Here is a 16537-nt window from a genome sequence, read left to right as displayed (position 1 = left end):
AAAATGAAACTCTGAAAAGCGATTCTCTGTTCTGATTAGTTGTCCCCTGCTACTAGATGTTGTTGTTTGTCTTGCGGTGTGCTTGGTTTGATTGTGTTGCTTGTGCCCTCCTGAATTGGCTGCTTTCTCCTGTGGTAAGTATGCACAATAGGCGGCTCGTTACAATACTCCCCCCCCAAAGCACCACCTTGTCCTCAAGGTGGAAGTCGGGAAAGCAATCAATGATCGAATTAGCCTCCTCCCAAGTGGCCTCAAAGTCACGTAGTCCACGCCACTTCACTAGCACTTCTTGCACGACTGACTTTCCTTGTAGCAGCCTACTATCAAGGATACTCTCAGGCTCGACTTCCAATTCCAACTCGGGTGTGATCTGATCAGGGATAGTGGGAGAGCTCGGGTTGCTGCCAATTGCGCGTTTAAGTTGTGACACATGGAAAACAGGGTGGATGCGACACAGGCAATGCTAGCTTATATGCCACCTTACCCACGCGTTGAACGACTTCGAAAGGCCCATAGAAGCGTGCAACAAGCTTCTCAAAAGGCTTCTTGGCCAACGAGCGCTGTCTGTAAGGCCTTAGCTTTAGAAACACAAAATCACCCAACTGAAATTCTTCTTCCCTTCTCTTCACATCCGCATATTTCTTCATCTTAAATTGAGCCCAATTTAACTTAAGCTCATCAAGCATTAAGTCACGCTCCTTCAAGAATTCATCCAACGAGCCCACATGAGACCCACTCGTGCTCACCTTGATAAGCTTTGGGGGATCTCTACCATACAACACCCGAAAAGGAGACATCAAGGTTGAAGAGTGAATGGCCGTGTTATAAGAGAATTCAGCCCACGGAAGCCACTTAGCCCATGCCTTAGGATGATCACCCACAAAGCACCGAAGGTAAGTCTCGAGGCCTTTATTGACCACCTCCGATTGACCATCGGTTTGGGGGTGATAGGAGGTGCTTCTCTTCAAATCCGTGCCCTGCAACCGAAACAACTCTCTCCAAAATGAGCTCAACTGTCGGACACGATACTCCCCGGAAACCCATGTAACCAAACCACCTCTTTCACAAAAGCTTCGGCCACCGTCAATGCTGAAAAGGGGTGGCGCAACCCAATAAAATGAGCATACTTAGATAGCCGATCTACCACCACCAAAATTGTATCAACACCCTTCGACCGCGGAAGTCCCTCTATAAAATCCATGGTTATGTCCTCCCATACCTCCACCGGAATTGGCAGCGGCTGTAATAACCCTGCCGGATTTTGTTGCGAATGTTTGTTTCTTTGGCAGACATCACAAGCCTTCACATACTCCGCGACATCCCGCCTCATACCTTGCCAAAACCATTCCCCTGCCATTCGAAGAAAAGTCTTTGTCTCCCCTGCATGCCCACCTTCCACCGAATCGTGGTAAGCCCGCATCAAGGTGGCTTTGATGCTGGAATTTCTCGGAATCACCACCCTTCCTTTGTACAATAGCCTCCCTCCTTCAATACAATAACCCGCTGCCCCTGTTCCTTCCTCAATTCCGACCCTAATCGATTTAAGCAGAGCATCATTTTCAATTTCGGACTCCAAGGAAGCCCAATTCACTCCCTGTGTACTGGCTCGAAACTCTACCTCATCACCACCACGAGAGGGCATCCGCAACCCGATTTGCGGTGCCGGGTTTGTATTGTAAATCAAAATCAAACCCAATTAGCTTGCGGATCCATTTTTGATGATCCATTGCAACCTCATGTTGTTGGGTGATAAATCTCAAACTTTGCTGATCACTTCTCACTATAAATCGACGACCCAACAAATAATGTTTCCATTTTTGTACCGCAAGACACACCGCCATTAATTCCTTCTCATACACCGATTTTCCCCGGCTCGATGACCCCAAAACCTTGCTGTAAAACGCAATTGGTCGTCCCTCTTGCATCAAGACGGCGCCGAGGCCAAACCTCGAGGCGTCGGTTTCCACGATGAATTCCTTGTGGAAATCGGGCATTGCCAAAACAGGAGCCTCTGCCATGGCATGCTTAGCTTTGTGAATGCGTGAGTAGCCTCCTCTGACCACTTGAAATTATCTTTTTTAAGTTGGTCTGTGAGTGGGTGGGCTATATGAGCATATTGACAAATAAACTTTCTATAATAGCCCGTTAGGCCCAAGAACCCTCTCAACTCTCTCAAGGTTTTGGGTATGGGCCAAGTAAGCATGGACTTCACTTTATCTTGATCTACTGCCACCCCATGCTTAGAAATAATATGGCCTAAGTAAGCAACTTCACCTTTCCCAAATTCACACTTCTTCTTATTAGCATACAACGTGTGTTCTTTCAATGTAGCTAAAACAATTCTAAGATGTTCAACATGATCTTCCTTGCTAGGACTATAAACAAGAATGTCATCAAAAAAGACAAGTACGAATTTTCTCAAGTAAGGGCGAAATACCTCATTCATGAGTGATTGGAAGGTCGCCGGAGCATTAGTGAGACCAAACGACATCACCAAAAATTCATAGTGACCCTCGTGTGTGCGAAAAGTCGTCTTGTGGGTGTCTTCGGGTTTCACCAAAATTTGGTGATATCCGGCTTTGAGATCAAGCTTGGAAAACACTTGTGCCCCATGGAGCTCATCAAGAAGTTCATCAATAACCGGGATTGGGTATTTGTCCGGCACGGTCTCTTTGTTGAGGGTTCTATAATCAACACAAAACCTCCACGAACCATCCTTTTTCTTGACCAAAAGCACCGGGCTCGAGAAAGGACTAGTAGATGGTTTGATAATTCCGGCGGTCAACATTTCTCCAATTAACTTCTCTATCTCATCCTTTTGAAATTGAGGATATCGATAGGGCCGAATGCTCACCGGGTTACTACCATCTTTAAGGACAATTGCATGATCACGCTCTCGGCTCGGAGGCAAGCCCTTTGGAGTCTCAAAAATTTCAGCAAACTGCTCAATTTCGGCCTTCAAAAAATCTGGAATTTCCTCTCCAACCTCACTGCTCACGCCTTCCAAGTGGCTACACTCCACCAAAAAACCACCTCCTTCCTTGCGCAAGGTCTTAACCATGGCCTTGAGAGTGACTCCGGTGCGGGCTAAAGAAGGATCCCCCCTAATAGTTGTGGTTTGTCCATTCAAGGTGAAACTCATCTCTTGAGTCTTCCAATTTGTGAGAACCGTACCCAATTTTTCAAGCCATTGCACACCAAGTATGATCTCCGCATTCCCCAATTGTAGTGGCAAAAAACTCTCGACTATCTCTACATTGTCACTCAACTTGAGGTGCACCCCCTTACATGTGCCTTGCCCCTTAACGGTTTCACCATTTCCTAAGGACACTCCAAACACTCCACTCCCTTCAACCTCCATTCCCAACTTCTCAACGTTTGTAACGAAATAAAATTGTGAGTAGCTCCCGGGTCTATCATCACTACTACCTTCTCGCCCTTAATCTCTCCGGTCAACTTCATTGTCTTCGGGTTGGTAATTCCTACTAGTGAATGCATTGAGATGGACGTGGGCACTTCGACTTCTTCCACGTGAGGATTCTCAATGGTGGCAAACTCGTGCCCTTCCTCTATCTCCTCTTCCTCTTCTACCAACAGCACACTAAACTCCTTGGCACGACACACATGATTGAAGTCCCACTTACCATCACACTTGAAGCAAATGCCTCTAGCCTTTTTGTCTTGGATCTCTCTTTCTGTTAACCTCCTTACACCTCCAGAAAACTTTGAGTAACTAGGAGTGATTCTATTTGAAGTTGAGCCCGTAGATCCAATTGACCCAACTGAGCTTTGGGGGGGCCTTACTTACTGATGGGCTAGAGTGAGAAGGAGTAGGTTGGCCGGCCCACTACCTCCAAGAATTGTGCTAGCTGGGCTCTTGTTAAAAAACGAATATGGGCTGGGCTTAGAAAATACCCCATTGGACTTCTTGAAACCTTGAACCCGATTTCTTTCCTCCACCCTAGTCGCCAAATCCATAGCCTGCTCTAAGGTGAACGGATTTAACATCCGTACCTCGGCTCGAATATCCTTCCTCAGACGGTTCACGAAGTGACCTTTCATCAGACTCTCCGGCACATCCGTAAGTGGTGCGGCCTTCTCTATGAACTCTCTCCGGTACTCCGCCATGGTTGAGGTGTGCTCCACCGCCAACCACTGCTCGTGCAGAGACCCCACGTTGGTCGGTCGGAATTGCGTGAGTATGCGGTGTTTCAGATCTTCCCACCCCCGTAGCGGCCGCCGACGGTTCTCCCATTGGTACCACCTCAGTCCGTCTCCCTCCATTGACACCATAGCAGCTTGGAGTTGTTCCTGCTCCGATAGCCGGTAGTACTGAATATATTGCTCCGCCTTCAACAGCCACCCATCAGGGTCCTCGCCGGATAAAATGGGCATATCCAATTTCCTGAACTTCCAATTCCCCCTACTTCTGAAATTTTCCCCTTGCTCGTGCCCCCTAAACGGCTGAATGGGTGGTTCTCTCCTCTGGCCTCCGCCGTTCTCCGCCCCAAAAACCCCTCTAGGGATGTTTCCGGCCCCGGATGCTTCAGCCTCATCCTCCATTGCCGCCGGTGTTCTTGTCTTGTCACGAATGGTATCCACCACTCCGCGAACTTCCTCGAAGAATCGCTCCTGGTCATGCCTCACCAAGGCCACCTGCTGGACGTTATCGTCCCGGAGCTGATTGAACCGCAACTTCAAACGCCTAGCCTCGGTATCCTGCTGCTTGGTAAATTGCTCCGCCAGCGTCTTTTGGAGAGCCTCCATACTTTCCATGATTGTTTTGGAAAGAATGGCCTGAATGGAATTTTCTCCATCACCCACCTTGGCCACCACATCTATCAAGTGCCCTTCCAAGGCCTCGATTCTCTGGGTGTGGGTGTTTGTTCCTGACGCCGGCATTCCTGCTCTGATACCAAATGCAACGAAGAGCGCTCCTCACAAAGTAATTCAAGGAAAAACAAGAAGAAATAGGCAGAAGACAGAAGATTTGATTACTAGCCAAAGGCTTGAGGAGTTCTCTACAACACTAAGAATACTACTAGGCTATTACAAATACTTTTCTGAATGAATGTTCCCTTCCCCTTCTCTAGCTATTTAACTATCTTGTTACACACTACATGTGACAAGCTTTAATTACTAATAACAACTAATTTTGTCTTCTTGCCTTGGAGCCAAAATGAAACTCTGAAAAGCGATTCTCTGTTCTGATTACTTGTCCCCTGCTACTAGCTGTTGTTGTTGTTTGTCTTGCGGTGTGCTTGGTTTGATTGTGTTGCTTGTGCCCTCCTGAATTGGCTGCTTTCTCCTGTGGTAAGTATGCACAATAGGCGGCCTTGATTGGTTCGTTACAAATTTCCAATGGGTGGAGGATGGTTCTCCCCGCACAGCGTCAGTCCGTATCAATTTGGGTATGGGTTGGGTTTTGCAAGTTTACTTAGACTTGGGCTATTTAAAAAGTTATGTGATCGGGGGTATTAAATAATGCATATTATGTTTCTTAGGTAACTTAATGTTTTCGGTCAATTAGTATAATTATTAGTCTATTAATTGCATATTTTTTAAAAAAGTATAATGGATGGAGTGGGTGGGTAACCTTTTTAAATTATTAACACCCTAATATCCTTGATGGGGATCAATGTATAAAAAGGCTCAAGGCGTACCAAGGTGTTTCAGAGTTCCCTCCGCCTTGGTGCGCCTTATTGAAGTAAGGCGCATATAATAAACAATAAAAATTTATGAAAAAAAATCTTTATGCAGGGGTGCGCCTAGGTGCACGTCACCAAAATCGCCTCGCCTAGACCACAAAAGGCGCATGGCTCCTAACGCCTTGTGCCTCAGCATGTCAGACACGCATTTCAAACACCAATGGGGACAACTTTAACCCCCTAATACCAACATCCTACTCATGCCCAAAGTAATGTGGGTTTTTGATATTAACTTATTTCACCTCCCTTGACATTGAATTGCCATTATGTACCGGTTTGTGGGTGTACCCAAGGGTATTATCTGCTCATTAAAACAGTGTTTTGTTTTCTCATGTAATCCAATAATGGAGGGACTTTCAGCATGTAAAAAAAAGGGTTGGAAAACCACCTTGGATAGTGGCGTCGTACCATGGTGCACCAGTTTTGGGAGATTCTTGGTACTTCCTTCTAAAGGACTAGAGATGTCTTAAATGCCATTAAGAATAAGCCTAATATAGTTAGAAGAATGTTTTCCTTTACTAATTAGAGAAACATTCTTATATTAACTTGGTAGGCTTTTAGCTTCACTCAAATAGGGAGTGGATTTGACACATTTCCATTGTGTAATTTATATAGGGAGCCCTAGGTTAGAATATAATATAGCTATAGTATATTCTATGGGATCTTGAAGATATTATCGTATATTTTTTGTTATTATCTCCTTATTAAAATAAATTTGACACCTAAAAATTAACAAAATTTTGGTGTCTACAGTGTCAATGCTTTAAAACCCTATATCTTGTACCTTATAATAATGTAGTCCTAATTACCGATGTAGAATTTTCCGTTCAACATATGGGGCATGTGAGGATCACATAAAATTCTTGCAGCCCTCTTCACTTTGACCAACTTGCTTTTATTCTATTAGCTAGATCTATGTTCAATTCCCCATCCTTTTGAATAATAGATCAGGGATATTGGTCATGACAATTCTTTCACCTAAGGTGTCTCCCAGTTTTCAACCTTGCTAAACTCACATTCCAAATATTTTGTCTTACTTTTGCTCAGCCTAAAGCCTCAAGATTAGTGTGTCTCCACAATTCCAACTTACTTTCCACACTTTTTGTCTCTTCAATCAACACATGCAAGCATCATGAACCATGGTACATCATCTTTTATTGAACTTATCAATTTATCCATGACTATTGCAAAAAGAAAAGGCTACGTACTCCTCATGTATGGTTAATGATGTACTCCTCATGCATGGTTAATGATGTCAATATATGTACATCAAATGCCATTCTTGTTAAAGCCCACCAAAGTATTTCTCTTGGTACCTTATTAAAGGCCTTTACCAAATGAATGAAAACCATGTGTAAATCCTTCATCTTATCCTCATTGTTCTCTAATTGTCTCATAGTTATTCGAACTAACCACCACCTAAGTGGTATTGGCTCTTGCCTATACTAAAGGCATCAAATTAAAGGAAAATAAAATCATTTAAGAAATCTCCTAATACACATGGGAGTCAAAATCAAATTTCACACTATTATCTCTGGTTCTTCCTGATTCTAAAGCTATACCAGTCAACACCCCTTTCATGTTTTAGGGATGAATCTAATTCATCAAAATTGAGATGGATATGTTAGTGATCCAAACATTTATAATGGAAAAGGAGTGGAACAATTTTCTTACCCATTCTTTAGTACCTCTCTACTAGTTGATCCGTTAGTATGTTTGGTGCTTTCGTTTTCATGCTAACTTCCTCAAACAATTTTCTTACTCAATCTTTAGTGGCCCTCTACCCCATATACTTCTCGGCTTTGAGATTTGTATGCTTCTTTTCTTTGACACGCTAGACCCTAAATAACTTTTTAATCTTAGAAGTTATGTATATATTTTTAGCATTCAAATATCTTCTTCACCCTGTTTGTGTTTAGGGGAATAAATTCTAGAATGTGGAGCGTAAAAAATTTATAATCTTTTATCTTAATAGTTTTGTCCTTGACTATACTTCTTTCTTAATTAGGGGGCTGCATTAGTGTTTCTCTACCCTTCTCATCTATTTGTGCCATATATTCTGGTTCTTTGATGTGGTTTCTTTCTTGCCGTGTTGCTTTATTCCTTTGTGATTTCACATTTTATTTGCAGAGTGTCTTCTTGGGTTACCAAGATCGAGCAGTGCGTTTCATGGAACTTCCAGGTGAAAATCTCAGTAGGTAAGCTCTATTTACAAAAAATAATAACCTATTGAAATTTGTTCACTATGGTAATTTCACACTTCAATGTCTTACATATCCCTGCTTAGTGTTTGTAATTGAAGGCCAAGGTGCTTAAATGGCCTAGGCAAGGTACTTCGAAGAGATAGATTGATGCATGTAGTAAAGGGCACTAAGATGCAATGGGCTTGGGGCTACATTATTTTGCTAGAATCCTACTACCTTTTGTTTTTGCACATATTTTTTTATTTTTTATCTCACACATGTGCGTTCATGGGTTATAAGATAATGTGCTTCTGGACTCATTGCCATTTGTTCTGTCTTGTGCTTCTTGTGCTGATTTGTCTTTTGGTCATCGACTATTTTCTGTTTATTTTTAATTTTTGTAGAGAACAGCTTGTTTATTGGCAGTGCTGAAAATGATCCCCTTGCAATATATATAAAATATAATTTTTATTAGAATTTGTGCAGGCATGTTTTGATTAATCAATCCTACTCTTAAAGATAAGCATCTTTGATATAATTGATTGTGACTGGTTTATTTTGCAGTGAGCTGCATTTTTTTATAAAGCAGAAAAGAGCAATTCATTTTGCTTGGCTCTCGGGAGCAGGAATCTACCATGGTGACCTGAACTTTGGAGCAAGCCATAGGTAACTCTCAAACATATAATTTATTTATGTCTGACTCATATTCTGTCTAGTATATAACTCTCCAAAAGTTTGCATATTTTGTCTCATCCTGAGAGCTGAGACTATTCTTGTTTGGTTCTATGTATTTCATTGCCAGACATAAGTTGTGGTGATATAGCTCATAAAGTTAAAATTTCCAGATAGACATTAGTTGTTGTGATATGGATTGTAAAGACTAATATATGAACATTGTGGTTAGTTCACAGGATGGAGATGAAAATTTTGTGGAGAATAAGGCACTGCTGGATTATTCTAAGTTATTTGATGGTGCTGAAACAGTTAAACCTAGTTCTTTGGCAATCTCAGAATACCATTTCTTGCTTCTTGTTGGTAATAAAGTTAAGGTAGGTTAATGCCTATTGGTGACGATTTACAGTCTAGAAATATTTGTGCTTTCATGCGAGAGTCACTTTTTATATTTTTTCATCTTTGTGTTAGAGTGGATTGCATAAACAATCTCTCAAACTTTTGTCTTTATTACTGTTATTTTAATATAATATTTAAATATATGAAAAAAAAAATTAATATGAATGATTCGAACTTTTTCCCTGCTTCATGTATTACGGCCACCTTGGAGGCTTTTAAATAAATTAGAATAAACCCAAATATGGTGATTGTTGTAGATTCGGTCTTGTAATAATTCCAAGTTATCTAAGACTTACATTCTTTAGCTTTTTTAAAATTGTGAGGTGTGAAACATCTTTAGGATGTCATGAGATTACTATACCATAAGATGGAGTTATTTAGATTTTGATGAAGGGTTGTATTATCTTAGAGGATGACAAAATAAATTGATAAATGATAATTTGTATTTTCTTGTTGCAAATTACTATACATAGTCTTCTACACGCATTTTAAGAAGCCATTGCCATCAACGGACACTTTCTTGAAATTGTACACCTTTAACGCTCTCTCCCTTCTCCTCCACATATGTCAAACCTCCTCCTTGACCCCGCGCAACCACTTTGCTCCTATTCAGGTCTAGATAGATAGATAGAGAAAAGTAGTTCAGATAATAAAGAAAGAGGAGTTCAGGGTATGATTTTGAGTCTTGTTGGCGACAGTAGTGGTGGCCGTGAGGTCATGGGGGTGAAATTGTTGGTTAGTTATGGGTCTAATGGTTAGGGGGAGTGTGATAGGAATGAGGGTGAAGGTAAGGGTGGTTTCCACTTTTCAGTGGGGTGTGGTTTCAGTGGGTTAAGTCTATGTTACTTGGACTTAAACCCTTGCTTAACACGTGTATCCGACCTGACTGTTTTTTATTTTATTTTATATTATTATTATTATTATTATTATTATTATTATATTTTATTTATTTTATATTAATTTATTTTATTTTACTTTTTTTATTTTTTATTTTTATTTTTTGGTCAGAAACGAAGGGTTAGAGTGTCCTATTAATGTGTCGTGGATCTGACACGGGTATTTGGGGTGAAATGAAGACTTCGAATAGCATAAGATTAAGTGCTGATTTATGGTGGTTAGGGTGGTAGTTGGGAAGGAAGGGTGGTGTTTTATTGAGTTTGTTGGTAATTGGGTAAGGTGACTAGTTTCAATGTGGAGGGGAGTGGTGGGTAATGGTCATGGTGACCTGATTTTGAGGTAAGGGATGATTTGGGGTGAAATGAAGACTTCGAATAACATAAGATTAAGTGCTGATTTATGGTGGTTAGGGTGGTAGTTGGGAAGGAAGGGTGGTGTTTTATTGAGTTTGTTGGTAATTGGGTAGGGTGACTAGTTTCAATGTGGAGGGGAGTGGTGGGTAATGGTCATGGTGACCTGATTTTGAGGTAAGGGATGATTTGTGAGAGACGTATAATTAATACTCAATTTGTTTTAAGAGAGAGGGTTTTTAAGGATATTAAAGAAGAGGGATTTGATTAAATTTAGAAGTGGACAAACGGGTAATTAATACTTAATTTGTTTCTTTTTGATATTGTTGTTTGAAATCTTGCAACAATTGGAATCTTGTAAAAATTTTCTTACATGCAAGAAAAAAAAAATTGTCTTGTGGGACCTCTAGTTCGATTCATATCAATGAGTGCTTTAGGAATCTCAAATATTGTTATGCTCATATGAAATTAGAGATATTAGTAGTTAATGATGTGCATTGGCACATATGAGTAGTGAAAATAGGAACATAAAAAGTAATAAAGGGGATAATATGTATTGTAATTATGACTTATGACTTCCCATTAGTAGTTCGTTGTGACTTGCATGTTTTATAAATTTCCAAAGAAAAGCAATGTAGGCTATTTAAAACAAAGGCCATATTACCTTTATTTTATTTTTAATTTTTTTCCTTTTTGAATGAAAATAAAACTCATTTGCAATAATTTGAGGTAATGAATTTTTCTTTTTAAATAGGAAAAATTGATTCTAATGATCCCACCTTTAGCCGGTTCGCAAATTATAATCCCCCTATTGATTTTTATTTTATAATCCCACCTTTGGGGGTCATCTTCTCTTATTGGTCCTTTATGACCGGTAACTTGAAGAATGGGTATTTTTTTATCCTTATTTCTTTCTTTCTCCTATTCTCCCTCATCCTCCAATTTCATCACAAGTCAGCGCATTCTCTCTCCTCCCTTTCCCTTTCATGGCTTTCCCACCTCACTTTCTCTCTCATCCTACCACAAGGTAATAGTAGCAACAATAGAGGAAATGGGAGAATGCGTAATGTTGGGTGTTTTGCTGGAGGGGAAAGGACGAGTTTTTCACTTTCTCAGGTGAGGTTTTCGAGGGTAGGGATTTCGTGCATAGGGTTGTCGGTCGTGGTAGGGCATGGGTGGGGTGTTTTGTGGGTTGGGCGGCTGATCTATGGGTGGGAGTGGCCAGCCGTGGGTGGGGTTTTTTCGTGGATGGGGATGGCTGGTCCATGGGTGGGGGTGGCTGGTTGTGGGTGAGGCCGTGAGGGTGCCTGTTTCAAGGAGAGGTGGCTGCGCATGGGACTTGGTTGCGTGTGGGAGGTGGCTGAAATCAATGGAGGGGAAGGGGAAAAAGAAAGAGGAAGAAAATAATAAAAAAAAATTGAATATATTAAAAAAAAATTTAAATAAAAAAAACATATTTGGACGAATCATAAAGTGACACGTGGCAGATTCACCTATTATACCGGTTGCTAACACGTTAGGGACCATTAGAAGGAGATGACCCCCCAAAGGTGGGATTATTAAATAGTAATCAATAGGTGGGATTATTATCGATGAACCGGGCAAAGGTGGGATTATTACAATCAGTTTTTCCTTTTAACTAAAAATAAAATTCATTTGCAATAATATGAGGTAATGAATTTTTTAATTCCTTCTAATTAAGTGTGCTGGTAATAATGTGGACATTTACTCTAACCTACCACCTTAGCCTGCTCAAGGCAGGAGCTAGCCTATGGTTTACGATGTGGTGTTTCATTGCATCCAGAAGAGTCATAATTTGTTGTTGGTTTTCTTTTTTCAATGTCCCTTTTACCATATTGGACGGTTCCTTATGATGATTCATGTTAGCTGACCCCAAATCTTATTGGGACTAAGACTTTGTTGGATGCTGTTGCAATGTTGAGGACCATAGGATAACTTGGGAAAGTTATAAATCTTGGGTTTTCATGGTTATTCATTGTATTAATGAATATTTTTTTTCTTTCTTTTTTCTGGCAGGTTGTGAACCGAATTAGTGAACAGATCATTGAGGAACTTCACTTTCATCTAACATCCGAGTCATCATCAAAGGGCATTCTAGGTCTTTGTAGTGATGCTTCTGCTGGTCTGTTTTATGCATATGACCAAAACTCTATCTTTCAGGTAACTTCAATGGAAACATTCATCTACGCTTGACCATTGATTTTCGTTCTCTGTTCATATATACGCTAAATCTTGATCAATTAAACAAGTATATGTTTCTTAGGTTTCTGTAAATGATGAAGGCCGAGATATGTGGAAAGTTTATTTGGACATGAAGGAATATGCAGCAGCTTTGGCGAATTGTCGGGTTGCATTGCAGAGAGATCAAGTCTATCTAGCACAGGTGACCCGGTTAGCTTTCATTGGGATATACTAGTCATTATCTCGCATGTGTGCATGGATTGGTGACTCAGTGTGGATAATAGTTGTAGTCATCATCACTAATTACTACATTTTGTTTTCCATGTATCTTAGTTAAGTCTATCTTATTCTGCAGGCTGAAGCTGCTTTCTCCACCAAGGACTTTCTGAGAGCTGCATCTTTCTTTGCAAAGGTTTTTCGTAATTTCATTTCTGATAATTCAGTGAACTTCAGAAAAGTCATATTGTTTTCAACCTTGATTAGGCAGAACAATACTAACCATTTAGCAGAAAATGAATATAGCTGGGGTGAGATTGCATCGATTTTACATTGAAAGAAAAAAATGACCACCTCCAAGTGATTCTGCCATTGGCAGTGTAGGGTATGGATTGCTTAATTGTTTTTACTGTAATATTTCTTTGCCATGTTCTCATCAAGGCTTGTTTAGGCATGTGAATTACTTGGTGATCAAGTTTAGTTTTTACATGTACCTTAGGTTATGAGGTAAGTTGATGTTAATGTCTGATACGCCAACTGGCATGCTTAGAAGTGATTTAAATCTAACAAGTAATTTTTAAGATTTTTAAACCTTAAAAAGAGAGTTCTTAAAAAGATTTAATTAGGTGTCATTTAGGGTTTTAAGGTTATTGTTCATAAGATGAAACCTGGAAGTTGTTGCCGCTTTTGGCCTGTTCATCCTTTATGCTCTCTTAAAAACCCTTAAACACAATAGATCGTTAGATATGATTTTGTAGCTTTCTTTGGAGCATCTTTACTCTCATCCATTTTTTTTTTTTTTTGGGGCGGGGGAGGTGGAGTGAGTTGTTAAGCAGTGACCATTAATGGTCTTTCGTCACTGCGTTTTTTCTGGAAGTTTGTTGCTGTTGCACATAAGATTGAGATGTCAATGAGGAAATGGCACATAATTTTGTTGCGAAAATCTAGTTAGTTGGGATGTAGTATGTCACTTGAGGCACAACCTCATTTAAATGTTATTTATATTAATCTGATATGGTCTTTTTTGGTCTGAGCGAATACAATAAGAAATAAGTTTTTGAAATAAGGTGAACTAAATAAGGCCTGAATCTATCCGATCCACAGCTAAACTGATGATGGCTTAAATTGACGAAAAGGCCCATATTAAGATTTTTTTTTTATAGAAAATGGATCATCAGTAATTTTTCGTCAAGCTTCTTTATTGCCATGCATATTGGAGTAATGGAGTGTATGCTTCTATGCTACTTTTTCCTTTTTATGAAATATATTCCATAATCTACCGACAATTCATCTAAGACGCGATAATCAGTTTCGCAATCAGTCTAGCTGTCCTTAAGTATTTTACAGTTGTAATACTGTTGGTTGTGTATCTATTCTTGTCAGGGTTTTGATTATAATATACCTAATTATTGGTATAACAAAACTCTTACTAGTAGTCTCACCTACATTTTAGGCGTCTATTATGTGTAAACAAACGTAGTTTACTACAGTAAATTTTGGAATCATGCGTAGTTGATCATTTGATGTTAGTGACAACATTTTGATAAAAACCAATTTAGAGTTGCTGGTGGGTGGGTGGTCGGGTGGGTTGGGGTGGGGGAGTGGGGTAGGGTGAGGTGCAGGGGTGTTGATATTATCTCGTTGCAATTTAAAGCTAGTTGAAATGAACGTATTCAATTATCTATCATCAGTGATGAGCTCAAAATCTTTGGGGTAAGACTGTTTCTGGGCTTCATTATGTTAATAATTAGCTATTTAAATTGTGTCATCAATTAGTATGGTGATTTTAACAGGATAATTTTTTTGCAGATCAATTATATACTCTCGTTTGAAGAAATCACTTTGAAGTTCATTAGTGCAAATGAACAGGTGAATTTTGCCTTCTTACAGTTACAATTGCACATTTGGACCTACCAGCTGATATATAATACTTAAACACTCCATTTTAAGCTAAAATTTCACAAAATGGTCTCGTCTCACACCAGGACATGTACATGTATGGGCCAATTCTGACATTTTTAGCAGGATCTGGGTAACGTAGTTTACTTATGCCTCAAAAGCAATTGTGTATATGTTCATGATGTGCAGAGATATTATTTAGTCATGCATGCATGCCTTCCTTCATTTTGAGGTCGCTGTGTAATCTTAAAAGCAGGGTTTTTACTGAGAGTGTGGAGTCTTGGGACTTACCGTGTACTGTATTGGAGCTTCTGTGGGATCGTTTTGGTTGTAATGAGGGGGGCAAGGAGAAGAAGATGCTTAATGGCAGTTCTGTGGTGTTTGAATGGAATGCAATCATTTTGTTGGGAACTGTTCTATTTTGTGATTTACTGTGCAATAGATTTACTTATTCAACATCTTTATTTTGGGGACAACTCATCCTCTTACATTGTATATTGTTTTCTGTAATGTACGCATGAGTTGTTTTTTAATCCCAAAAAAAAAAAAAGTACATTGTCTTTTTATAGCTGATGGTATAGTTTCCAGTTTCCATGTTTGCAGTCCACATTAAAAACACGATGAAAGTATCTTATTATTGGTTTATATGAATGACGTTTGAAAATATGTGACATGGCCTGTGACAAAATATTCTCAAAGTAAAGAAATGTCCTATTTGGGATGGCATCGATGACTTTGGATTTAAGTGATATTTAAAAGTGACCATCCTTTACTATTTCATAACTTACAACGTATCATCTTATGCATATGAAATTATGAATTATGAGTATGAATTTTCAAAATTTTCTGCATTGCAGGATGCTTTAAGGACATTTTTGTTGTGGAAAGTTGACAGTCTTTCAAAAGATGATAAATGCCAAATAACAATGATTTCCACATGGGCCACTGAATTATACTTGGACAAGGTTTGTGTTGTCTTCCCTTGGCAGCCTTATTATTATTTTTTATAACCTTTCTAAACAGGTTTTGTTAAAATTTAAACATTCCACATAGTGCCAGGAATACTTCGAACTTTTCTACATGGTAACTTGTATTCTTGTATATCTGAATGGTGTTCAAGAAATCTTGAAAACTATTCGTGGAGTAGCCTTCCTTTGGTACTCCTTTTGAAACTAGCTATATCTCGTTGACTAGACTCTTCAAAGACTATTAAAACTTTTCCAACTTCTGTATAGTGACCATCAGATAAATTTTGGTGCAAGATGTCTCTTTTCTATGTCTTGAATTTCACAACTGCCTTCGGATTTCAGTACTACTCGTAATCTTTTCTATTGGCATTGTTAAAGTTGTAATTGGCTCCAAAGTGTAGACAGGAGAGTAATTCAACTTTTCCAAGCAGCCATTTATGTTCAAGGGACATGAAAGTAGTCAATACTGAAAAGGCCCCATGTAAATTTAAAAAATTTTGTCCATCTTTTCACCTTAAGTTGGCACCATATAGAAATTTTATATTGCTTTTGTTCTTCAATGTCCTTGCTTGTGATGCCTTTTTGGTATATACTTTTGTATGTGTGCGTATATTAATCTATATTACATTTTTCACAGAGATTATATGTACTGTATGTTGCCTTTGATAACGCAGACAACCTCATTGATCAATGCCCTTGTTCCATATTGATTTTCTGTTTGTCATTCTTGCTGAACAGTAATTTGGAATAGCCCTCTGCCTAGTATAAATATGTTTGAGCGATTTTAATCTCTTTATTATCAATACTAAAAAGACTGTCATTTAGCATGACATGTTTTTGTTGTAGCATGCCATACTGTAGATTTCATGGCAGGAGGTGGAATATTCCAGTGGAAGGACCGAAGGAGCAAGTAAGATTTCAAAGGGCTACTTGGGATTTGGCTTTTTTGGGAGATAGTTAGATAATGATGGGTTTTCAATGATGATGAAAGCCACCCACTTTTCAAAGATTGGTATGGGAGAGTGGGTGGGGTTTGAAATGGG

The 16537-nt window shown here is 39.4% G+C and overlaps 1 protein-coding gene across 5 annotated transcripts in view; it reads left to right on the top strand.

Moving 5' to 3' along the window:
• Window positions 1–16537, top strand: part of LOC145598324 (vacuolar sorting protein 18-like) — a 36527-nt gene that overhangs the window by 4622 nt on the left and 15368 nt on the right. For all 5 annotated transcript variants that reach the window (XM_081654667.1, XM_081654663.1, XM_081654665.1 and 2 more), the window contains 8 exons: window positions 7839–7906; window positions 8456–8557; window positions 8796–8940; window positions 12247–12390; window positions 12494–12613; window positions 12767–12823; window positions 14437–14496; window positions 15384–15491. In XM_081654667.1, the coding sequence (XP_081510793.1) occupies window positions 7839–7906; window positions 8456–8557; window positions 8796–8940; window positions 12247–12390; window positions 12494–12613; window positions 12767–12823; window positions 14437–14496; window positions 15384–15491 (804 nt within the window). The remainder of the gene's footprint in view (window positions 1–7838; window positions 7907–8455; window positions 8558–8795; window positions 8941–12246; window positions 12391–12493; window positions 12614–12766; window positions 12824–14436; window positions 14497–15383; window positions 15492–16537) is intronic.

This window comes from Chenopodium album, chromosome 20 (assembly GCF_948465745.1).
Source record: "Chenopodium album chromosome 20, dcCheAlbu1.1, whole genome shotgun sequence".
NCBI lineage: Eukaryota > Viridiplantae > Streptophyta > Magnoliopsida > Caryophyllales > Amaranthaceae > Chenopodium > Chenopodium album.
The sequence above is the reverse complement of the archived record's forward strand: the minus strand, read 5'-3'. Positions and strand labels throughout refer to the sequence as shown.